The following is a 26,109-nucleotide window of genomic DNA, read 5'->3' as shown; positions in this document are numbered from 1 at the left end:
TCACTTTTGGCATCTACCCAGGGGAGGGGGATATAGCGTTTCCATGTTTTTCAAAATATCTGCCCAGGGGCTTACTCACGGTGCCATCTGCCACCACACGTAAGATTGACAGATTCTTTCCTTTCCATACTTACGTTCTGTGAGATGAAACACCCGTGCACAGCTGCCTCCCTGCCAGGCCACCATGAGGTCGCTGGCAGACCTGTTGTGTTCACACCCACTCAGAGCTGCATCTCCCTCACTGTACAGTGAAGGCCTGTGTTCTTGCAGATCTCAGAGAGCAAGGGTCCTTGGGAAAACCCCTGGTAGTGCACAGTCAGGCCTGGGCCAGCCAGCCTCTCCCCACTCCTTGCCCCAAGGTTGCCACTCAAGAGCCCCACCCAAATGTGGGGCTTTTATTGAGGACTAACCCTAGAGCAGCTGGGGGGACACTGCTCACCATGATCAAATGACACTGGACATTTCTTCTGGAAATAAATCACACACTAGAATTTCTGGAAGTCTTGCAGTAGGGAAACTTGCTGCAAAGTTCTGAATTTATGAATTTTTTTTTTTTGGGGGGGGAGGTCTCATGTAACCCAAAGGTTTTCATACTCCCTGTATGACAAAGGGTGACCTCGAACTCCTGGTTCTCCAGCCCCTACCCACCAACTGCTGAGGGCACAGGCACGTGCTTCCACATCCAGTTTTGCATTTCTAAAGTTTGAAGGTAAAGTTAAATCAAAGCTATGTACTAAGAACTCCTGGTCTTCAACGTGGACTCACTAGTAGGATACCAAGACTTCCCAGTGCCCTGGAACTTTAAACAGAGCTGGATGCATGTGCAGTCAGCTGGTGGGAGGGACCAGCGTGCAGTAACGCTTGTGCTCCATCAATACTCCAATCCGAATATGGGTTTTACAAATTATAAACCGCTACTACACCGCAGCACAGTCCACCAAATTCCCTCACTTCCCATCCACAAACCCAACAAGCAGTTTTTCCAGACTATTCAGAAATCACATGAAACATCTGAAAGATAATGGTTTTTAATTCTCTAAGTTTTCACTTATGCAACATAAAAAAGGCATAATTATGTGACTGGATAAGACATTTTTACAAAAAAACCAAAACCCAGTCCCCTCCGTCATCTGGTCAGTAGTATATAAATATTTACAGTGAAAAAATAGGCAAGGAGAAGGGAAACCTTCACAATCCAAGCTGATTTCTTCCTAACACTTATCAGAACTTTGAAAATAAGACAGTCTCAGCCTTGCCTGGTTCAGCCGGCGGCCTGTAGCCGGGCAGGCTGAGGACACCTCCCTCCACGGCTCTCACTCTTTGAAATGTTTGACATGTTATCTGAAACAGTAAAGCAAATATAAAAATGTAAACTCCAGGAGGGAGAGAGGACAGTGTGTGGAGATGACGCATGGATAGTGATGTCCTCACGCAGGTGAGGGTTACAAACACTGAAGCCAGAGTAAAACAGCCTGTGGACTTTCTTAGAGACATGTTTCAATTTTAGTGTCATCATGATAACAAAAACTGTCTCACAGAGAATGCTAAAAAATAGCAGTGACATTACTCTTAATTTATGGCCTAGTTTTTTTGTAGCAAGAAACAGTTTGTTGTTGTTGAAATATAAATTACATGGTGGAAATAAGATGTCCCAGCACATCACAGTGTCTTTCGACTATGAAGACTACATGGTAGGTAAGTGGCCTGTTGAACTCAGCGGTGTTACAGACACGCAAGTCCAGTGGATAACAAGACTTCTTCCAGCAGACACAGTGCTGAACACTGGGGCCTGTGTGTAGACAGGGGGCACCTGCAGCTCGCAGCTGCTTGAGGGGCCAGGCTTGAGTAAGCATGTACTAACCCAAGCCAGCCTCACGTATGGGAACTGCGCCGCCCCCTACTGCCCAGAGAGACCCGGAGCCTGGGTTCTCTGGCTTTGTAATGTTCGTTGAAGTCCAATCTGAAGCTGAGAAACTGGAGACTTTCATCAGAGCTGGTCGTGAGTAATACCAGAAACTGCTGCACCACACCCTAGGATGAAAGCACAGGACTAGGTCAGAACACACAGGCCCTCCTGAAGCACTGGCACCAACAGGCCTCCAGCAGGAACTGAGCAGGGGCCCAGGCATTCACGGCACCTAGGCCGCACTCATCAGAGAGGCCGTCTATACAGTTAGACATGCAATGATACGTTCTGTGTTCTGTATCAGAGCAACTGACCACCTGACCTCCTCTGCAGCTCACGGGCTGAAATGCATGCTCAGTCATTACTCTAGAGGGGAGCAGACTCAAGCGAAACCCATTGGACTCCATGCCACCGTGAAGAGCAGCCTTCCTGTAAGATGCAAGTCGGATAGGCTGTGGTTTAGTAAAGTACTGCGACCATTCATGGCTTAGATCTCTCCAACAAGCCCACACACTGCCTGCACTATCCGGCAATGGTGCTCTGAAGAGCATGACAAGTCACAGGTCCTCAGTGCCACTTTCCCAGCTCTACGGCTGCCCTGAGGAGAGCCCAGTGCAAGAGTGAAGCCGGAGGGGGAGCACCCCCAAGTGCTCCATCCCAAGTGCTGCTCCTACAGCAAGGATGTGGGGTCACATCTCCCATCCTCTGGAAGCAAGCACGGGTCCCGGAAGAGGACAGACACCACGTCTCATACCTACACTCACCTGGTAGAAGTGCGTCAATATTCGCAACTGTGAGCACATTTTTGGTATGGAGTCCTGGAATTCTCGGATCCTCTTGTTCTCCTCCTCTTCCTCTGCCGCAGTCACTCCCCACTGGCCCTGGTTAGTGAGAAGCAGCAAGTTCAACTGCTGGATGCTTCCCTGCTTCAGCACGGCAGCACTGTGGTGCAGAGGCCCGCGCCCCCCCCCACATGCCCTCATTCAGACAATGGGCATGGAGGGAACTTGTCAGTTCTGAGAGCTGGCACACTGACTATAGTGAGAACACCAGACAATCTGCCTTGGACACAAGCATCTACTCTCATTCTAAAAGGTCACTTTCAGCCAGACACACATGTAGCCCACACCCATAATCGCATCTGAGGCACGAGAATGGTTAAGGCCAGACTGGGCTACACACAGTGAGATCGTATCTTAACTATTCCCTCTCCCCTCAAAATAGATTTTTCAGTAACACTGTTGTTCAGCCAGCCTGAATGGGAGTTACTGGGCTCTCTTCTCATCAGTGAATATGGTAAATTGCACTTATAGCCTGTATGGGAGTTACTGAGTTCTCTTCTCACGAGTGAATATGGTAAATTCCATCTACTAGCTCTTCTTATTGGAACCTTGGCATTCCTGGCATACGCTCTGGTCTTGGGAACTGTTCATTGTGCTAGGGCCTCTCGTTTGCATGCTTTATGAGTTGCCCACTGGCATTCAGAACTGAGACTGCTCTTTCTGAGTCTCACTGGCCTCAGGTGCTCTACAGTGGTCGTGGCCCTGCTGTAAGCTGGAGTTGTAACCAGGCGGCATGGGAGGGTTCCAGCGGGGCCAACTGTCCTTTCAGCAGCTCCCTTCCCCTTAGCACATCCTCTGCAGCCATGCTGGGCAGCTACAGACTGTCTCCTTTACAGACAGCACTCTACCTCCATACACTCCATGCTAGGTCTCTCCCATTGTTTTACATGTGCACGTTCACCTCTTATTAGCCCTTAGCTAATAGTTTAGGCTATTAGCTTATTTACCCACTCTCTCCAGCAATCCAGGCCTGCCTCCTGAGGACTCTGAGAACAAGGGCTGTGTCAGGAAATGGGCCAGGGACAATCCTATGATATTCAATAAGAATCTGGCTTCATTTTGCCACCACTGTGAGACCTTGAATGAAGTTGAATTTAAAGATAATGAACTACTCGTTAGAAAGGAGTGTGGACAAGCTTCAAGTCTTTGACAAGAAAGTGCAGTCAACACAGCAGCTGCAGGGATCAGCACCCTGAGAGAGCAACCTGGCCATCCACACTGGGACTTGAGGACGTGTTTCCCCAGGGTCAGCACGCACAAGCTCATAGAACTGTGGTCCACGGTGGCAAGGTTGCACCTCTGAATGGTGGTGCTGTCTGTGTGCTATTGGTCTTGAAAGTATGAAAGACACAGAAGAGAGGAATGGTGGAGAGCAGCTGAGGTCAGGCACTGTGTGGCAGGGTCGAGGCCCCAGAGAGCAGCAAGGCCTCAGAGGCCACTGTGAGGAGCTTGAAGATTAAAGCATAAGCTGTAGTAGAGACCTAGGAGTGTTGGGGATGCCAGGATCACAGGATATGTGCCAGGAAGAGCTACAGGCATGCAGTGGCGCTGGACTGTTTGAAGGAGAAGCTTAGGGCTGAAGGAATGGGGCTGTCTGAAGCTTTGGAGCCCAGCCGGTTTCATCACGAGGCCCAAATGCTGGACATGGGACTGCAGGATTTGGTTTTGGCCACATTGGATTTGGGGTTTTGGTTTGATTATTCCTTGCTATGCCCTTGATTGTTTCATTTTAGAATGTAATGTTTATTCTGTGCCATTATATATTAGAAGTATGGAAGTTCATTTTGATCTTACAGGAGTTCACAGTTCAGAATCTCTGAACTTCTAAAATGTTGGAAATCTTCAAGACTACAGAAAGTTTTAAAATTGGACTGTACTTTCTGTTATGAGAATAACACAAGACTTTGGAGAGAAGGGTGTAAAAGGTGCTGGTGAATGTTATGTCAAGCTGACACAAGCATTAGCGTGTCATCTGAGAGAAGGGAGCCTCAACTGAGAAGACGCCTCCGAAGATTGTGCTGTAGTCAAGCCTGTGGTGATTTTCTCAGTCAGAAATTGATGGGAGCAGGCCCAACCCATTGCAGATGGTTCCATCCCTGGGCTGGCGGTCCTGGGTTCTATAAGAAAGCAGGCTGAGCAAGCCATGAGAAGTACTCCTGTGAGCAGCACCCCTCCACGGCCCCTGCATCAACTCCTTCCTCCCGGTTCCTGCCCTCTCTGAATTCCTTTGGTGACACACAGTGATGTGGAAGTGTAAGCCAGATACACCTCCAATTTGCTTTTGGTCACAGCAACAGTCACCCTAACTATGACAGAAAGGTGTGCCTTAAAATTATATATCCGTGTGTCAGGTAGACAAAGCGGGGAGTTGCAATGAGTAGCTTCAGTTATCAGATTGCCAATATGTGTAATCACCTGGGAAGAGTGTCAACAAAGACTTGCCTCGATTAGGCTGGTGCACAGGCAAGCCTGGGAAGGATTTTCTAGCCTTTATTCCCTGAGGTGGAAGGACCCACTCTGGCTGTGAACAGCACTTTCTATCTGCTGGGTCGGGGCTGCTGCAAAGGAAAAACTGCATTGAGCCCTGGACACATGCGTGCTTTGCTCCCTCAAGCTTCTGTCACTGTGACCTCGCTACTGCAGAAAGGAAGCTGGAACTGTGAGCTGAAGCAAACCCTGTCCCCTAAGTAGCTTTCGCCAGGGTATTTTATTCCACAATTGGAAAGAAAACGTAACAACATCAGGACCACAGGGGACAGGCCCAGGAGCCCTGCTGGAACCAGCCGTCCGCGTTTCTTATTGGATGTGCAGGCTACATTGGCTTTTTAGTGGCATTTCTTTTAAACTTTCATCCCAATTGTACTGATAGAAAGTACAGATTGTTGCATATTTGATTTACAGGTATCCAAACAAACTCACTTATACATCCTAACCATTCACCTCAAGGTTATTTTGGATCTGTTTCCTCTGTCCCGGCCCCCAAGCTCACATGGCGGGACCCACAGTCTCACTCTCATTGTGGGAAAAGCTCTCAGCATTTCAGCATAAGGAGACCTGCCATACAGCGCTTTAAATGTGAGTTATAACAATTTTATTAGACCAATACAAAGAGTTCTGTATTTTTTTAAAATAGAACTTATTTATTTTATGTACACTGCAGCTGTCAGACACACCAGAAGAGGGCATTGGATCCCATTACAGATGGCTGTGAGCCACCATGTGCTTGCTGGGAATAGAACTAAGGCCCTCTGGAAGAGCAGACAGTGCTCTTAACCTCTGAGCCAGCTCTCCAGCCCAAGTTCTGTATTCTTGAAATAACCTCAAACATTCTATAACATGGTTTCCATTACATATTTAGTAAAAGTTTTGGAGTTTCACATCCATGTTCTGCTACATAGAGAGCAGCAGAAATGTAGCCAGTTAATCTGAGAGACAGGATAATGTTATAGAATCACGGTACACAGGACAGGGCTATGTGCATTCTGAACACACTTACCTGGCGGCATAGATTCTCAGGGAAGTAATACTAGTCACGGTATTTTTCAATTACACAGCTCGTACTGAATAGGGGCGTGTACATAAGTGTGGGCGGCAAAGGCAGCAGGAACTAAGTATGCTAATGCTAAAACGAGGAGTGTCAATGTATAAAATGTATTTTTTAAGCTAAAAGAAGTAAAAGCCCTTCAATCCTAAATTTGAATTGGAAATATCATAATAACTGAAGGGTTTTGAGAAGAACAGTGGGAAGCGAGAGGAGAGGAGCCATGAATTGCAGAAGGAAGGCCTCTGGGACTGCCCCGCCTAAGAGCAACATGACAGAGCGCAGAAGCCAACCTCTGCCGCACTGCACTCACGATGCTCAAGCCCTTTCCGAGCTGGCTCCACCTCTCACAGATGCAGTGGGCCCACATCTGAATGGCTGCTGCACATTATTTTACCTTTTGCATTTAAATTTTGCAGGCGGTTTCAGCTTTATAGCTCTCCCCGGACAATCAAGCATCTCTGAATGAAACACACCAGACCTGCACTTAGTGTATATCTGTGTCCCTTCTGCTGCTGGCCGGTGACATCTGGTGAGACCACCAGTGTGCACACAACTGCCACCATGCTAGTATCAGAACAGCAAATCTTATTTGTTTGGTTGTTTGGTTGTTAATAGACAGGGTCTCACTATACCTCTGGTTGACCTGGAACTCAATGTGTGTTAGGAGACAGGGTCTCACTATACCTCTGGTTGACCTGGAATTCACTGCGTGGACTCTGAGATCCGCCTGCCTCTGCCTCCTGAGTGCTGGGATTAGAGGTGTGTGCCACCACGGCCTGCCTAGAACTACACTCCTAAAGGCTGGTTTCAGTAGGCTATTATATATAGTTGAACATCTTTCTGGAAGGGTGACACTCAGGTCACGCTGAGTATCATGATTACTTTACAAGTCACATCACAGATGACAACTCTTACCACAGAGACGGTAAGTGACAGCTACAGCACAATCCTGTGTCTATCAGTCTCACACAGGCTGCTGGGCATGGAACAGGAGATTATGTGTGTGCAAATCCCACGGCTCTTCAGAATTACCCACAAACCACTGCAGTCAAGAGCTATCCCAATAGCACCAAAAGGAGACACTCCTGCTCCTGCCTGTGACATGCTGCTAGGCCCCTCACACAGACACTGTTACAGGAACACTACTCACAAGTAAAACCAACCTCACCTCACTGTGCCAACTACGCCACTAGCCTTTCATTACCCCAAGACCAGGCACCTAGAAAGAGCAGAGACCCAGGCTGGCAAGAACAAGAAACCCCACCAACAGCTTGATCTGTCTGATGGATCTTATTAATTCCAGGACATTGGGAACACACAGAAATGTTCTAAGGAAACCTAGCTCATGTGTGAGTCAGTAAACAAGCCAGCTTCCCGGTAGTGACAGCAGCAGCCGACTCTGAGACTGCGGTAGAGACCCTGGGATACCACCACTGCTGGGGTTCTGAAGCTAAACGACAGCAGTGAGGTGAGCACTCAGTCTGACAGCGCGCACAACTTCCTCCGACTCACAGCAGGCTGCATGCTGCCTCAGTGTGGCAGAAATGCTACTGCCACCGCTCATGGCGACTGGCCAGCCACGAGAAGACAGGAGTTAAAAACGTACCTCAATTTCACGCTGTTTCTTTTTCTCTTCAAACTGTAGACGCCTCTGCAGCTCCTCCAGAGCTGCTCTGTACATCACGTCCTGGGCATTCTGAAGTTCAATGATTTGATCAAACACGGCTCTCAGTTGGTTTAAAAGCACCTGAAAAAGCAGCATTTTAAATGAACAGAGCCTCAGATGCTAGCGAGGCATCTCTGCTTAAATATCCGTGTGCTTTAGGGTTGCCGCCTCTACAGCTCGGGGAGACTGAAAGAGTGTGACTCAGAAGCCCTGGGCCATGAGGCCTCCAGCCTAGCAATGCAGGTGATGCTGCTACAGGTGGCTCTTGACTCTCAAAGGACTGAATTCTGACTCAAGAGTGGGCTGTCCTTAAGTAACATCTACTGCAAGTGTGAACTGAGGACACAGACACGCTAATACACATAGGTGCTTTGTGTGTGCCTAGGCCTGTGTACACACCTCCAGAGCCACACAGCAACACAAAAATGGCCAAGCTCCTCTTAGTCCTTGCTTTGTGTGGAGATACTATGATCAAGGCAGCTCCTGAAGAGCTTAAGTGGGGTTTGCTTACAGTTTCTGAGCGTTAGGCCATGTCTAACATAGTGGGAAGCAGACATGCATGGACTGGAGCAGTGCCTGAGAGCTTTACATCTGATCCCCAAGCAGAAGGCAGAGGGAGGAGACTGGGCCTGGGACCGGCTTTTTGAAACATCAAAGCCCACTCCCAGTGACACCTCTCCTAATCCTTCCCAAACTGTTCCACTAACTGGGGACCAAGTCTCTGAACATATAAGCCATCCTCAGTCAAAGTCCTGCCCTGTCCTGCTGAGATGTCAACAGCAAAAGTGACAGCTGAGCTAACTCTGCACCCACGTGAGACTGGAGCCTTTGCTGAGCAACTCTGAGAGCACACTAACCTAAGAACACAGGGACTTGGGCAAAGTGCACAGTGCAATAGGGCCTTTAGCCTGCACAGCAGCGCAGGGAGACAGAGGGCCTGAAGATGGGGATGTCACTGCATGCCACAAGCCATGTGGCTCATGATGAATGCAGGCTCAAGCAAGTGTCCCGATCTCTGTCAGAATTTATTTTATGAAACACTAGAAAACAAAGAAAGGAGACAGTCCTGTTTAAATTTTAATATGGTTATAACTGTCTGGTTTATTTTTCTGTTGTAGTCATGACAAGAACAACTTGTTTTTTGAGCACTGCGTCCCTGAGCTTACTGATACTTCTTTTGAGTGGAACATGCACTGTGGGCTTTTTCAGTCTGCTCTGAGGGTCTGAGCTGCCCTTTCTACTGTGCTGCTCAGGGCTTTTTCCCTCAATACTGCACAATCAAACGGTGAGATACACACATGTCTGCAACTGTCATTTCTCCTCCTTAACTGGATCATGACAACTGACTTCCTCACAGTGTAAAAATATGAAAATACCACACTTAAAATTAATAAGTCCAAAACATTGCCTTACTGTTTTATATAATAGACTTCTTTCTTAGGAACAACTAATGACAAAATGTTCTGGAGCCAGTTGTGGCAGCTCATACCTATAATCTCAACACTGGAGGCTGAGGCAGGACAATCACAGATTCCAGGCTAGTCTGAGACCCTGTTTCAAAAGCAAGTAAACAACACCCAATCGGCTTACTGAACAGCTTAAGACACAACCTCAGGGCTAAGGGAGCCTAAGGCAGCGCTCCTTCAGTGAAGCTGGCTGGGGACCAACTCCAAACAACCATTCCCTAGAACTACCTCCCTATAGGCGGAAGACTCTTTGGACTTTGCCATATCTATAGCTATTCTATAAATTCAAGAATTAGGGTGACTCAACTTGTCTCACACAGACATTTCCCATCTTCTATGAGCTCAGCCCCCTGGTCAGCAGAGCCATAGAATGCAGGATGCCACTGTGGGTGAAGTCCTTAGCAATTCCAACATTTGCTGAAGAGCAGTACACCTGGTGACACCCACACCTGTTTCCTATGCAGAACGACATACAACCTGACTTCTACAGCTTGAAAAGAGCGGCAGCTGCATTTACGAGTTGGTTGCCATGGTGAATCATATAATTTAATTTCCACAAATTTACATTGTGCCTCTGAAAAGAGGAGAACCCTGGATTCACAATGAGAGGCCACCACCTGCCTGAACATTGACTTCGACCCACGAATGGGTGCTTCATGTCTTAAGCACATTACAGAGAATGGCCAGGACCTGTGGGTACCATTATGCAGTCACCAGCATACTGATGCCATCCGAAATACCTCCATAACAAACATGCATGCCAGGTAACAGATGTGAAACCCACTGTACTATCAACCTCCGAGGCTGGACTTAGTGGGAATAGTCAGCAGGACCCCAGATGACTTTAGAAGCCCATTTCATGAATTACTAATTCTGTTCAAAGGATATTAGCACTCTATTCCACCTCCTCTGCATCTAGAAAGCAAATTTCATTTAGAGATATCTTTGATCACTAGATGTTCACACACACACACACACACACACACACACACACGCACACACACACACGCACACACACATACTCTTTAATAATTATGTTTATCCAAACACTTCTCCCCAGCATAGGCTGATGCAGACAAACAGAAAACAAAACAAAAGCCTCGGTAAAGTCCAGGCAGAAGCTGGACATGAACCCAGAATGTGTCCCGGCCACGCACACTGTGAGAAATGCTCTCAAGGACTCAGCCTGATGAGCGCAGTTCACTGCTTGACACTCAGAATGTGTTCTTTCTCAACCCAGGCCTTTAAAGAAAAATCAGAATCCAGAAAGCCTTACTACTCAGAGCACGCAGCTTTCCAGAAGAGAGGCTCTCAACAAGAAAAGAACCAAGCTGAAAGCCCTGGGCTCTGGGAGCCTCACAGCTCTGTGCACACAGTCTGTTAAACTTATGCAGCCCCGTGCCGTTAACTGACTAAGACAATGAAAACAGGAGGTGGGGGAGGGGGGAGTCAGTGTGAGAACCTTTCTCAGTCACTGATGCGGCAGCACCTGAAGATTGACAGTCTCCGTCCTGGCTGGCAGGAGTGAGCCTTACCCTGGAGTTGCTGTCCAGGAGACAGCGGGAGGTGATGGTGTTCAGGAACGCCTCGTGTGCTGCAATAATGTGGTCCAGGTCCTGGGCCTGCTGCACTCTGTTCCACAGCTCATCCCAGGAGCACTCGAGAACCTGAAAGGACACATGGAGACTCTGAGGGGGCTGCTCACCTCACCGGTGCTCCACACTGAGGCAAGCTGACTCACCTCAAAGGTGATGTAGTACTGCATCTGGTGGATGAAGTGCACCATCTCTGAGGCCAGGATGTGGCACTGGTGAAGCACCCCAGAGAACTCTGCAAAAGACGGAGCATCATCAGGGAAGGGAGGTCCTGGTGCTCATACAGACCCCCGTGCCCACAAGCTACCTGCTAACGAAGCTGTAGTAAGCCTCATTCTAGATGCGAGAGACCAGAAGCTCTCCACCTACTCGTGTGCATTAGTAAAAGGACTAGACTGAGAGTGCTTGTTTTAAAGCATATGGACTTGACTTCATGTCCCCAGTACCCATGTAAAGGCCTGAGCATGGCTGTGCCTATAACTCCAGTATTAGAGGGCCAAGGAAGATCTCAGGGGCTGGCCAGTTGACAGCCAAGGGAGTAAGGTACAGCCTGATAGAGAACACAGGCTGTCCTCTTCTGGAGCTCACTCGTTGGCACACACATGTATATACGTACACACACATATCACACAGCGAAGTATAAAAGCTTATTTTATAGAAATGAGCATCATGCATAAATAGAAGCCTTATTTTATATCTTATATGCAACCAGTCCATCTACTACGCAAGGAATGGTTATTTCTCCCTACTCATTCTGAAGCAAGAGAGTCTCAGGGTGGGCCCTAATTCAGTAAGAAAGAAAGGCAGGATCCCTGGGAGCTGATATGCATGTGCAGAATGCTGCCAGTATCGGCAGCCAGAGGAAGCAGGAAAGGCCTCCCTCGCTCCACAGGGAGCAGAACAGCACTGGCTTCGGCTACATTTTGAATTTCTGGCCTGTAGGATGTTTAATAGAATTCTGATGGCTTAGGTGGTCCAACTTGTAATTCTGGGTCCTGATAAATAACAGCAGTCTTAACAAGGGAATATTAGGTGACAGGTAAGAGGCTCTGAGGAACTGTGGCTCCCCGAGAGAGGATGACATCAAAGAAGACACACCTCCAGGGTTAGAGAGGCACTGCTGTCTTGGTGCAGTGAGCACGTTTGCTCAAGAGAGGACAGATGGAAGCACGGTCCCAAGTGAAAAACAAAACAAAACAAAAGCAAATTAAAAAGTCGTAAATGCTTTAATGAATTTAATGTAGCCCAGAGCATACACATAAAGCAGTGTATGCAAGCAGACTGTGCACATGAGTACACACAGTCACATGAGCAGGCAGTAGCAAGTCTGGCCCTAAGAATCTGATGAGGGCTCGGGAAAGCATTCCTTTGGAAAGTAAGAGGGAAACACAAATGGCAGATGCTGCTCCTGGGCTTCCTAATGAGACTGCAGGACACTGCAAAACTGCCCTCTGGTCATGATGTAGCCATGCCATCTTCCAATCAGAGCAGCTGTTATTATCCTGACTCTTGAAAGGTCAAGCCCACTAACAGCTCCTGGGGAAGAGAGGTCTACAACAGCATTGAGTCCTCTCAGTCCTTCCCCGAGGAATACAAGCAATTACTAATCACAGGAGGAGAGAGGGACTCTCTTTTGTCTCCAGGCCACTTGGAAGGTGTCCTTACTCCTGTGTGTGATCCCAATTAAGTTCAGTGCTTCACCAACCTCAATTTCGGTGGGATCCTGCTCTTGCCTTCTCCATCTGAGGTGAACAGACTCACCAGGAAGAGTCAGGCAACAGATGTGTACAAAGAGGTTTTGTGTAGAGGCAGGCCGTCCAGGGACTCCCCATGGATAGGCCCCAGGGTCCCCACACATCCCTGGTCAGAAGTCACAGCTTATTTGTTAGAAATGTAACTATACCTTCCTTACAAAACACCAGACTTCTTATGGCTGCCGTGAAGACCCCAGACAGCGGAAGGGAGCTGTGTGTCCACACCACGGGTGCCATTTCCCCATGGCTATATGTAGCCATCAGCCAGGAGTGTGCCACCCAGCACAGGACCCTCAGAGGAGTAGCACACTCCACAGGTCTGCTCCACAACTTGGAATTCAATCAATGAATACAGCTGATCTGCAGCAATTTTCTTTGAATAGAAACAGTTCCACCAGACAGAGGAGGGACGTGAGACAGTAAGTAAACTTCCGCGGTCCAAAGAAGCTGGAAGGCCCATCTTCTTTACAGGAGCAGTAAACAACTGGTAGGGAGGAGGCTCGCCAACCTGTCGAGCGGCCTGCATGTCTGCAGGGTGCAGAGCTCCAGGAACAAGCTTGGGTTAGCAGTATCCAAGCCAGGATGGGTTTTTCAGGGCTGCAGCTGCATTTGAATCACATGTGCTCCTTCAAGTAGCCCCTCACCAGTACCAACCCCAATAAACGCACTGGTTTGCTAAGTTGGACTCAAGGAAACTGTTAATTTGGTCTGTCTTGGTTCCCTGTCTAGAGTGAACAGACATCTGTTCCCATCTCCCTGGGAAGATGTCACACAGTGACGCCCATGCATCTGACAAGGAGGGTACGCTTCCCAGTTCTCGTGAAGGCCCAGAACAGTGTGGTTTTCTTCACTGAAACCAGGCTATCTAACCCAACTCGCTAGCCATACAGCTGACTTCTGTTTCCCACACAGAGGACATAGCCACTCTGTAGGCATTATTTTTTACAACCTATTTTAACAAGGGTTCCACCAGACCTCTTGCCTACCACCCACCAGAGGTAGTAGAAAAGAAAGGTTATTAGGATATGGGGGAAGTAGACATGTTTAGAAATAGTTCTTTGGATCATCTCCAACCTTCATTGTCAGGATATCAGCAGTCCGGTCCTCTAGCAAACACCAACACAAACCAGCAGCAGCAGTCCAGTCAACTTGGCAGTCACCACTCATGAATCAGCAAGGGTTGTTCAATCCAGAAGAAACCACCAAGCTCACCAACCCACCAGGGACCACTGAGGAAGTGGCAAGAAGCCGCAGGAACTTCACAAGAAGCTCTTTGGCCAGTTTCTCTCTATGGCATCACTACAAGCAGAGCTCAGCAACACAGTGTAAGGTGAACCCATACATGTGTGTGAATTAGAGGCAGAGCAAAGCAAACCAATGCTCGGCCTGTCCCCCACCAACCCTCCCTCCTGCCCCGTCTATGGGGTCATATTTATATTCCTTCTAAATATCACGTGTCTCCTACAGTAAAACATCTTCCCACCTGTGTCTGCTTCAGCAACAGATTCTCTCATGTGTCTGCTTTAGTTAAACATCCTTTTATCTGTGTGCCCCAGCAAAACATCATTCGACATACTGACTTTTCAAAGAGACTAGAAGTTTCCACTTCACCACCCTCTGTCAAGAGGCACTCAGGTATGTGTGGTTGTGTCCCCAGAGGACATCACTCTGCAGATCTACTCTGAGTTGTCACCAAGAGCTGGAAGGAAAGGACTCTCTCTCCCACCTTGATGGTATCTGTTCCAGGGGATCCTGAACACAGCAGTGTACCCTAAAACATCCTTGTGTGCTGGGATATGTCACCTCACATTTCTGCACGTTGAGTACATTCTGCAGCAGCCCCCAGGCTGGGCAATCCAGGAGAAACTGTTTGCACCGTCACTCACCCCAGTACCCACAGACCCACATGACCAGGACCACACCCACCAGAGTTAATACACATGTTCTTTCTTCCGTTTTCACTATATGATGGACACAGTTTTCTTCCTAGGCAAACCTGTCCTCACCCTGTGAAGGAGACATTCTTCTATGGTGACACTGAGATCACTGCCTGGGGAAAACGGAGTTGAGAACACGGCCTCTCTGGGCATGACTGGGGCCTGTTACCCCCATGGCTGTCCTTCTGGCAGCTCTGTGAGACTCTGAGGAGCATGGACTTGATTCAAAGTCCTTCATCCCTGAAGCTATAACTTGTACCTGTTATCCCTTAACTCTTCCCCCAGCACCCTGAAAATGCATACAAAATGCATGCTTAAAGAATGTTTCGTGACTCTCCCAGAAGAACCATCATGATTGTAAGAATGAGCTCGGTCAACACCACACGGAGGTGCAATGAACACACAAGTGTGACCTGCTGGGTTTACACACAAGGAATTATAGGCTGGAGACATGGCTGCACGGTTAAGAGCACTTCCTGTTCTTGCAGAGGATGGAGATTCAACACCCACATAACAGCTCATAGCTGTCAGTAATGCCAATTTCAGGACAGCGACACCCTCTTCTAGCTATGAAGCCATCAGGCACACACAGGGTGCACACACACACATGCAGGCAAATACTCAGGTTAACATAAAAACAAATAATGACCACCCTGCCCTCCTGCTTGCCTAGAAGCTACAGATTCATTCTCGGCTGTCTACTGCCCTCTAAGGGCCACTGAAAGACCTACAGCGTGAGCAGAGCCAGCAGCTCTGTGGCCCAGGCGTGGTCAGCAGGACATATCTGCAGCAGTCCTTACCAACCCTAAGTCCAAGATCCCTTTTTAAAGAAATTCCTCAAAGTCGTTTCACCACAGCTTCAAAGTCTCCTCACAGCCTGCACTTCCCTTGGTGCTGCTCCATTTAAGGTGACTTGATCAAATCCTATCCAATTTATTTCCCAAAGCCTTGGATTTAAAAGATGCTTTAAGAACCAGCATTTCTCTTCATGTCTTATGGTTCGGCATCCCATAGTCCTTATCCCCCCTCCTTACAGCATTCAGTGTGTGAACTACAGGCAAGTGTCACTCACAAAGACAGCAACTCACTGTTGGCCTCAGGCTGGGTCTGAGGACTTCTTTGCACATTTAATCCTGGTGACCCAAGGCAGGCACAGAGAGCTGTTAGACATCTCCTTAGACAGCACCACCTTTGTAAGATGTACCATTGTTAAATACATCACCACAAAGACAGCTGCCAGGAGGGCTGGCCTATGCTACACCTCAGTGTGTAGCCTCAGCTCCGCCTCAGCACCTGTCCTTCTCCTCATAACCACTAGTAATGCACACTGCCTTTTCTACACCTCAGTCCAGAACCGCTGTGCCATCTTTCCAAAGGCTGTGGCTGTGGCTGTGGCTGGCACATGCAGACAGTGCAGCCTCTGATGGCTGCAGCTCAGCAGCATTAGACACACCCTGGGAAGTGAAGACGGAGCAACGATGCTGACTTCAGAAGTGATAAACTGTGGTTAAAGGAAAACCAACAGACGAATGTGGAGAGCTAACCCTTGGCTTCTACGGCTTCCATTTTTGCCTTCCAATAAGCTTGAGTCAACCCTAAGTACAGACATGCACTTATAGAACCCTGGGCCAATCACTGCCCTTGCTCAACTTTGGACTATTCTCCACTGGAAGGAAAGAAAAGTGACAATGAGGTCTCCACAATGCCTCCTGGGAGATTCTGTGACTGAATGGTGATTGTGGCGATGCTCCTGAAGGGGTGGCTCCAGAGCAGAGCAGCACTCTGCAGGGGCATGGCCTACTGCAGACAACCAGCAGAGAGGGCATTGTACTCTGTAGTCAGGAAGGCAGAGAGCAGGCCATGTGGTGCTGCACACACACTATTTCCAACAAATGACAGCGAAATTCCAACATTTCTTTAGATTTATTTTTACTACTTAATGACAAATTAATATTTATTTATTACTGCATGACTGTTTTTCCTGCATGTATACACATATGCACTGTCAGGTACCAGAGGCTGTCAGAGAGAGTATCGAATCCTCTGGGACTGGGTAGCTGTGAGCCACCATGTGGGTGCTAGGAATTGAACCTGGGTCCTCAGGAAGAACAACAAGTGCTGTAAACCACAGGCGACTCTCCAGTCACTTTCATTTCTTAAGCTCATAGAGTTCTACTGTCTCCTTGCCCTGCCCATACAGATTGCATTGCCACCAACCAGTGTACTCGGTAACCAACCATGCCAGAGGACTCACATTCTCCTACACCTCGCTAAAAGCCCTATGTCTAAGCAACATTTTTCATCTCAACAAGTGAACAGCTTCACAAGAAGGAAATACAAGTTCGGGGTCAGACGTGGGGGTGGGGAAGACCCACAATACCTCACTGCAAGTCTTGCCTCAGCTCTGTAAGAAGACCTTGCACTTTTCGTCCTTGAGGACCCAGGAGGCCAGTTTTCTCTGTGGAGAGAAGGCTATGGAGAGCAGCTCTCCCACCTCGCTGTCAGTCACCATGTCAAACAGGAAGAAAGCTCACTTCCTTCTCAGCCACCAACAAGGAACCAGCCATCAGTGAGTACAGAAAGTGTTAAGACCCTGAAAGGGCCACTCTGCTGTGGCCACGCTGGCCCAGGTGGCCAGCACTACCTGCAGTCTGCTGCAGCCATCACCATCCTGAACCTTTGGGAGCAGTCTAGAGTCAGCCTATGACCCACGGAAACAGCAGCAATGAGGAGACCTCTTCCTTCAAACACCTGTTCCATTTATAACAACTGTGATTTATAAGTTATTTATAACAATGATTTTATTATTCAAAGGGCAGATTCAGTTTAGCTGTGCCTTAGAGAGGTTCATGAAATGCTTTAGTAATCGATTCCTACATAATAAACTCAAAATTATTCATAATTGAACTCATTCAATATTGTAACAGTAACAAAATCTGGACTAAGGGTCTAAACTATAATTCTAAACTGTAAAATATGACACATGTCCACATCCTGGATTATGCACAAAAGAAATATCCACACCTCAAAGAGAACATAATTAAGGCACTAGGTGAATTTTGAATAAACCAGGGGCCTATTGAAAGGCATACCTTCTTTGAAAATGGGTGATTAAAAAATTAAACTTGGGGCTGGAGAGATGGCTCAGCAGTTAAGAGCACTGACTGCTATTTCAGAGGTCCTGAGTTCAATTCCCAGCAACCACATGATGGCCCACAACCATCTGAAATGGGATCTGATGCCTTCTTCTGGTGTGTCTGAAGACAGCTACAGTGTACTTATATAAGTAAAATAAATAAATAAATCTTTAAGAAAAGAAATTCTACTAAAGTCTGGAGAGACTGTCTGCTCTTTCAGAGACTCCAGGTTAGATTCCCAGCACCCACGTGGCAGCTCACAACTATCTGTAATGCCAATTCCAGGGCATGCAAACTCTGCTGGCCTCCATGTGTGTCAAGCACATATACAGACTCAGGCACTCACACACATATTTTTATCATCATTATCATCACCATCACCATCATACTACACCCATGAACATTTAGTGAAGAAACAAGTGTGATTTTAAAAGAAACTTCCGAGGATGGGAAAACATCCAGTGTGACTTAATTCCTCTTACTCTGTAATGAAGTCGAGACAACAATACAAGTAAATCTGTCCATACAACACAGACTCAGAGCGCAGCAGTGAGCTCGAGCCTTCAGCTTGGAGTCTGTAAGACTTGAATGTCTCGCCGGCCTCTGGCCTTACCTGGCATGTTCCTCAGCAGCTTCGCGTTGCACATGTGCCCTTTCCGGATGTCAGTGAGGATGTACTCCATGCGCTTGGCCCTCCACAGGAAGTTAAACACTCTCAGGTAGTGGCTCATGCACTCTCGTGTGAACACCTGCAAAGACAAGGACAGCGCGTGGCTCTCTTGCAAAGAATCTCCTCGCCCAGGCCCTAGCCTTTTCTACATGGCAGCCCTTTCTGCACAGCACTTATGTGATGAGAGAGGACAGCAGCCACCTAGCTCCTTCGATGCCAGCTGACTCACAGCAGCAGCAGCAGCGGGCAGGTCTGTCATATCAGGGCTGGACACAGGGCTCAAGGCATGTGACAGCAGACAGGACGTTTCCCCCTCCGGTTTTCAAGACAGGGTTTCTCTGTCCTGGAACTCTCTATATAGACCAGGCTGGCCTGCAGCTCAGGGACCTGCCTTCCTCTGCCCGTCAAGTGCTAAGAGTAAAGGCCTGCATCATCAGGAACAGCTTTTCTTAAATTATCTTATGCTTTATAATAGCCTACATGTGTGCCAATGTGCCATGTGCATGCCTGGTCCCCTTGGAGGACAGTGACACTGGGTCCCCTGGGACTGTGGTTACAGATGGCTGTGAGACACTGTATGAGTACAGGGAGTACAACATAGGTCCTCTGGAAGTGCAACCAGTGTTCCTAACCACTGAGCCAACTCTGTAGCCATATTTGACTCTGCACTGGGACAAGGCCATACTCTGCTCTGAAGAAATCTTGTGTGCCCATGTCTGTCCTCAGGCCTTTACAAGAGACCCGCAGTGTTCACCCTACCTTTTCACCTCACCACCTCCCAGTGAGCACAGAATGCTATCCTTGCTCCTTACACTTTAGCATGGGACTTTAACTACACCAACTTGTCGTGTGTTCTGTGTACCTCACACGTCTTGTGTAACAAGGACTGCTTATTCATCCTCCCCTACGCCAGCAACTCAATGGCAAATTTAGGAAGGTGCATGATGATGAAGATGAAGATGATGAACAGGAAGGAAGAGGAGGAAGAGGGACAGACAGACAGACAGACAGATGGACAGGCAAGCAAATAATGAAACTGCTCTGAAGTAATTCCAAAATTAACTCTAAGGGCCTGGGGGATTACCTGTGTACTGCTTGCTTCCTACACTATTAATGTCATGATAACAGATTACCAGTTAATTATAGGATTCTTCTCTATATTCATGATACATCATAGAGTAGCCTTTGAAGTTCCATATTCCCACTGGTTTCAAACGCTCAGTTAAGCCGTGGTCTTCTAGGTATTAACTATGTAAGAGGAAGACATGCACTGCTCTGACCTGAAACCAAGTGTGACCAGCTGTTTTACCAGCTGCTACATGGTTCACTTAGGGGACATTACAGCCCAGAGATACAGCAAGCTTCAAACTCCTCATCTGCAGAGACCTCAACAGCAACAGAGTCTCCATCTTGTTCAGTGTGGGACTGCAGTCCTGATGAGGCCCTGTTCTCAGCCTCCCTCAGCCTCCCTCACCAACCTCGGGCGATATACACAGCCCAGCCGCAAAGCCCTCCGAATCAGTCTTCTGCAGCTGAAATCAAGACTCCGTGACCTCAGCACACTTAAATCTGGATGGACTTTACCACAAATAACTTGAGACTCATGAAAAGCAAGGTCAACCAGAAATACTTCACATAGTTAATGAGCGTATTTAGCTAATGCGTTCTTCCGCAACCTGGGTTGTGAATTTCACAATGTCCCAAATTAGACTAACCCAAAAATCTCACTGACATTTTATATCTTAGAATTAGCAGAAGCTAATGCTGCTATTATACAAGATATAATTATATGATTGCTACAAGATATATTCCTACTATAATTAAATTCTGTTCAAAAAATGACAACCTCAATTAATGAGACTAGAACGGAAACAGGTAACACACAAATTAACAGAGGGAAAAGCAGAAAAAGCTTGTATTTATAAACGAGGCTCCCCTTTATCTTTTGTGTACTTTTCCCCTTGCATGCGTGTGCATGTCTGGACATGGCTGCATGTGCATGTGTGTGCATGCCTGGACATGGCTCCATGTGCATGTGTGCATGCCTGGACATGGCTCCATGTGCATGTGTGTGCATGCCTGGACTTGGCTGCATGTGCATGTGTGTGCATGCCTGGACATGGCTCCATGTGCATGTGTGTGCATGCCTGGACATGGCTGCATGTGCATGTGTGCATGCCTGGACATGGCTGCATGTGCATGCAGCTGTCTTCACTCATCTCCATCTTCTCTTATTGAGACAGAGTCTCTTCCTTGGGCCCAGAGCTCACTACTTCTGTTCAGCCAGCCAGCCCTCTGTGGGAAGGGCTCCCATTTCTGCTTCCTGGGCATTGGGCTGCAGGAGGGCTGCCTCACCAGCATGTCCATGAGCCCTGGAGCCTGAACAGCAGTCGCCAGCCTTGTACAGCACTCACTGGGCCGTCTTCCTGCCCCTCCTTTTCTATCTCAGTAGCTTCTACACACAATTAGACCTGGCAAACCACCTCTAACGCTGGTTTAAACACTGTGCTTCTGCAATAATAACCCTATGATGATGGCCATAACTCACCACCCACAAAGGGAAACACTCCCCGCACTCTGGTCCTGACTGAGCTACCAAGTGAGCCCAGAGTCCCTTTCTTTATTCTCCATCTGGCAGCCCAGGCTGCTGACAAAACCAACCCAGCTGGCGTCTGAATGACTGGGCTATCACATATATGTCATTAAAATAAAGCTGTGATAGAAACTGTTTTTCTTCAGTCCTGCTGCAGTTGTATCCAGCTATCCACAGTACACAGTGTGTAACTCTGGCACGCCAGTGATGTGTGTGACACCATGAAATAAGTAAGCAAGCACATCTGTAGGCCACACGCAGTCCTCCTTGTCGAGGCGCTTGGCCTGGGACAGAGCTTGGGGACTCATTCATACACACTAGGCAAGTGCTCTCGCACTGAGCTGTGCCCTAAGCCTTAGTATTGGATCCATTATGCATGAAAATACACATGGCCATGGGCTAACAAAGCACATCTAAAGTCCTAAACAATTTGCTGAAATACCAGACAGCTGTGCACAGTAACCACCGCACAGGACAGCAACTCATAAGCCCAGGGCCACCCTGAATATGGTGAGTAGTTAAACTTAAGAGAAATTGGAAAGTTAAACTAGCAGCTCTGACCTGATCAAAGTCAAGTATGGGATTCATGAGTCAAAAACCCCCCTAACAGTTCCCAGGCCCAGTGGACTTAAGACACAGCTCATTCTAGGAGTGTGGCTTCCACAGGGTCATCACAGCAAGGGATGGACAGTCATGAAGGCTAGAGCAGGCATTTTAGAGCCTAAGCATGCTTAGCAAACATCCCCAATATTAAAATAAATGCAATTTATTTCCCTAGCATTTCAGATACAGAAACGACTAAGTCTCAGGTCCCCGCTAAAGAGAGAACATGAGCTGGAAAGGCAATTTAACACGGACGTGTGGAGCTGACTTCTCCAGCCCAGGCTGTGCTGCAGCAGGACACTTGTCCTTCTTAGTGAGTGAGCGAAGGCGCGTGAGCAGTGTGACAGCTATCGGCTCATCAGCCCAGATGGATGCTAGATAGCAAATTCATCTAAGGAGGAAAAATACCATTCCCCTAAAATATACTTTATGCTTCCTTTCAAATTATCCTAAATTAGTTGCTCCAGTCTAAGAATAATGGCATAAAATGAACAATGCATTTATTAAGCACTTGCTGCAACCTGTGACAGAACAAATGATATTTCTAAGAATTCTTAAACTAATAGAGCATTTCAGCTCTCATTAATAACTATCTGAAGCACTGGGCTTATGCAACTCATTCAGTGGATCTAGCCTACATCACAATTACTTTGAACCTTAGCTTTTAGAAAAGAAACCCATTTTGAAACAATAAAATGCCCAGCAATCCAAATGGCTGTGAACATCGCACAAGTGCGCAGAATGATCTTACAGTGGCGATTGGTCCATCGACGTGGTAATCCAGGCTGAAGACATCCCACCCAGTGTCACCAGGAGAGACCTGACAGCAATAAAATAAAACAACAAATAATTGAGAGGCGTTGTACTTACAACTGAAGAGTCTGCCAACTGCTCAAAGGAAAGGCAGTACAAGGAGGTACAGGCTTTAAAACCAGGAAGTGCTCCGCTGTGCAAGCAGGGGCCTGCATCACCAGCATCCAGGAGAGCGAGCTAGTGAGTGAGCGAGCAGAGCACGTCGCAGTGCTCTGCGATCGTGTGGGAATCATGACTGGCATTGTTCTGAATGAACAGTACAGACAAGCTCCAGGTTCAGAACCTTTTTATGACAAAACCACACTGCCTGCTGTCAGGCTCAGAAACTTAAAAACCCTGTAGGTTCAAAAAAACCCCCAAAAAACCAGTGGGTCTATAGTAATGAGGCAGATCAGGCAGTGAGGACTCATGTTCATAACCCAAAGCATGGTCTTTCTACCACACCACCTCCAGACACGAAAGGTCTGAGGAGCAGACAGAGTCCCTGCCTGCTGACCATGTGTATCTCCTCCAATGTAGTATTAAATGTGCTCAAACCACTAAGTACCCATGAGAATCCCATGCTCTATGGGACCTATCCCCTTAGAAAGATGTGCACCCTTACACGGCACCCTCACACGGCACCCTCACATGCCCCCAGCACCCTCACACAGCACCCTCACACGGCACCCTCACACGGCACCCTCACATGCCCCCAGCACCCTCACACAGCACCCTCACACGGCACCCTCACATGCCCCCAGCACCCTCACACAGCACCCTCACACAGCACCCTCACATGCCCCCAGCACCCTCACTTACCTCCAGCAGTCTCACATCGAGCCTCTTAAGGATCTCCGGGCTGTCAAACTGAGCATTGGTGGCTCTCACAGCAGTTTCAAGAATCCCTGTCAAGTTATGCTGATACAAAGTTGTTGCTGGCCGAACAAGTTCTGGTCTTTAAAAAAGGTGTTTAAAGTTAAAGATACTATTATTTGAAATTTTTTTAAAATTAATTTAAAAAGTAAAAGCTCAAAAACTGAAGACAGCGGAACAGTAAAACGTAGCTATAAAAGCATCCTGGTGCCTAGCAACCACTCTGTGGTCTCACTTAGGTTTCCCACGAGTCCTTGAGAGAGAGAGTATCAAGAGTATGTATCACTCCAGAACCTTGTATGTGACCTCTGCAAAGACAACAAAGGGAGACCCTCTGAGGTGCCCACACCATGCTCTTGAGTGTCTTACTGTCTTCCTGCATGCTTCTTTCTCTTATCCCTGTGCTCAAAACTTATTAAAATAATTTTAAAAATCTCAACTCTGCTTCATTAAGAAAAGCTCATGACATTAACTACTAACAATGTTGGAGAAAGTAGGTTTCTTCAAAATATTAAAAACATTAATTTTCATTCAGCTTAGGCTGAAAGTACTTATATGTGCTACACATCTTGATAGTTTTCACATTATGGCTAGCTTACGGGCAGGACTGTTACAATTTCCTACGAAGACCCTATGTCTATGCAGCTAACTATAGACATCACAGTTCCAGTGGCCGGCACCACCACACTATCACCAGCACCTAGCTAACCTCACTGCTGAGGGCTGTGCATCCAAACGTGAAGCCTCCACTCTTCTGACTAAGATGGCAATCATGGCAGGTGTGCAGGAGATAGACTGATAGCTGAGGAGAGAGCCCTGCACCCAGATGACTGACACACCAGGACAGGAGACAATACCCGGGGAGGAGTGATCCGCAATGCTGAGCACACCTCCGCTCTGCGCTGCCTGGCTAGGCTGTCTGCACAAGTGTCCTCTCTGCATGCCCATGCCTGTGCACTGCCGCTGTTGGCCAGCACCATGAGAGCATCTACCCTTTAATAGCTCCTCGCCACATCCTCTTTAACTCTCTGCGAAACCTACACACTTCTGGCATGGAAATGCTCTGCACTCATGGGCTTGCTGAGCATCCACACCAGCTGGAAACAACCTCCTGGGAAGTCAGACTAACTCGGAGGTCATAGGCTCAAAACATCAACTTCATTAGCACAAGCAAGGTGTAACTGCCTTTTTTTTTTTTTTTTGTCCTGAGGGGAACAATTTATTATTAAATTATTTTTAAAGGGAACCCTTAGACACACCAAGGACAGTGCCCTTCAAACTCTTCAGTGAGAGCACAGGCCCTACTGTGACCACACAAGCCCCATTCACTGTCAGCCCTGTCCAGAGCCCTGAGCTACACACACCAGGTCTGGATACTCCACAAGAGGAGGAAGGCCGCAGGGCACAGGGAGATAGGCAATGTTGTCAAGCTGCATAAAGCACATGGACCAAAAGGCCAAATACATATTTATCATATTAATTTCAAACGGAAGCCAAAGTCAACTGTGACTAGCTTCCAGCTCCACCCACTCAGGGAGCCACTGCACATGTCATGATGGTCACAGGGACTTGAGGCTTCCTCATGACCTTGGCATGGTACATATCTGATGATCTGTTGGCTACCAGAGACAACTATAAAGGATTTAACCCAGGAAAACTTTATCTATGTAGAGCTGGTTTTAAACAAAGATTTGCAACAATTCAACCCATTTCCTCCTGATGGAAGGTGGAGCCCCTCACTTCAGCAAATCCATTAAGTGCCGTATGAAGTCTCCTTGGCCAAGCAGCAGGTACCGCCGCATGGCCTGCATGTGTTCCAGCAGACTGTACTTTTTATTGAGGACATCCAACAGATATTTGCTGGTCTCAAAATAAGCAGCATCAATTTTCCCTTGAAATGCGTTTTCTAAGTCTGTGAATAAATCCGCAGCTGTAAAAACAAGAAGGACAGGCACACGCCCGTATGTAGCACATATCTTAGCAGAGGAACAGTAAAGGCCTATGTAGAACCCAAGCCAACCCATCAACGTAGACCCAACCCAGCCACAGTCAATGAAGGCAAAGCAGTCCTGAGCCCAGAAGGCCAGCGCCCCTGGACCAAGAGCAGATGCTGGCACTTTGATTCCAGGAGAAGCAGCTCCAGCCCTGTATGTAAGGCAGTAGCTACAGTGCGTCTCACTTAACTTGTCTCACAATAGTATAGGAGCATTAAAGCCCCAACAGCACTGAGAGACTCCGGGGCCACCTACACCTCTTGTGTGATGTAGGCATGGTGGAAAGGTCAAAACTCCAATACTACAGTCTCTGACCCTTTCTACTTCTTAAACACAGGGGTCTTTCCCAAATCTGGCTCTGGATCCCGTCTCTTCTTATGCAAAGACTCAAGATGGCAGAGCACTAGCAAACTGGAGATAAGTTGCCAGCAAAAGAGAGGCTGAGGCAGGAAGCAAGAGAGTGAAGGAAGAGGGCCGGGTGGCAGATTTCTACCAGCCTGCAAGGGAACCTGTCAACTGCGGCAGGCAAATCCTGAAGAGCCTGAGTCACAGGCCTCCCACCTGCCTCACTTATTGACCATCCTTTCATCGCCATGGGAATAAAGCCATGCAAATCACTAAGGAGGTAACAGTTTACTTGATTCAATGCTACTTCTAATTCCATGTTAAAAAATCTGAGCATCCACACAACAATAGGTATTTCGCAAGGTTCATATATATTCTGTATACATATA

At 47.6% G+C, this 26,109-nt stretch overlaps 1 protein-coding gene across 1 annotated transcript in view; it reads right to left on the bottom strand.

The window, feature by feature from the left end:
• Nucleotides 1–1,012: 1,012 nt before the first annotated feature.
• Tubgcp3 (tubulin gamma complex component 3) overlaps nucleotides 1,013–26,109 on the bottom strand; it is a 61,057-nt gene continuing 35,960 nt past the window's right edge. The window contains exons 14-22 of the mRNA XM_085844205.1: nucleotides 25,122–25,311; nucleotides 23,328–23,463; nucleotides 22,465–22,533; nucleotides 18,461–18,596; nucleotides 11,166–11,254; nucleotides 10,960–11,091; nucleotides 7,899–8,039; nucleotides 2,671–2,787; nucleotides 1,013–2,031 (exon numbers count right to left, since the gene is read on the bottom strand). Coding sequence (XP_085700331.1) covers nucleotides 1,873–2,031; nucleotides 2,671–2,787; nucleotides 7,899–8,039; nucleotides 10,960–11,091; nucleotides 11,166–11,254; nucleotides 18,461–18,596; nucleotides 22,465–22,533; nucleotides 23,328–23,463; nucleotides 25,122–25,311 — 1,169 coding nt within the window. The 3' untranslated portion in view covers nucleotides 1,013–1,872. The remainder of the gene's footprint in view (nucleotides 2,032–2,670; nucleotides 2,788–7,898; nucleotides 8,040–10,959; nucleotides 11,092–11,165; nucleotides 11,255–18,460; nucleotides 18,597–22,464; nucleotides 22,534–23,327; nucleotides 23,464–25,121; nucleotides 25,312–26,109) is intronic.

This window comes from Mus caroli, unplaced genomic scaffold (genome assembly GCF_978045245.1).
Source record: "Mus caroli unplaced genomic scaffold, Mus_caroli_1 scaffold_10, whole genome shotgun sequence".
Lineage (NCBI taxonomy): Eukaryota > Metazoa > Chordata > Mammalia > Rodentia > Muridae > Mus > Mus caroli.
Note: the sequence above shows the minus strand (reverse complement) of the source record. Positions and strands in the feature narration are given on the sequence as shown.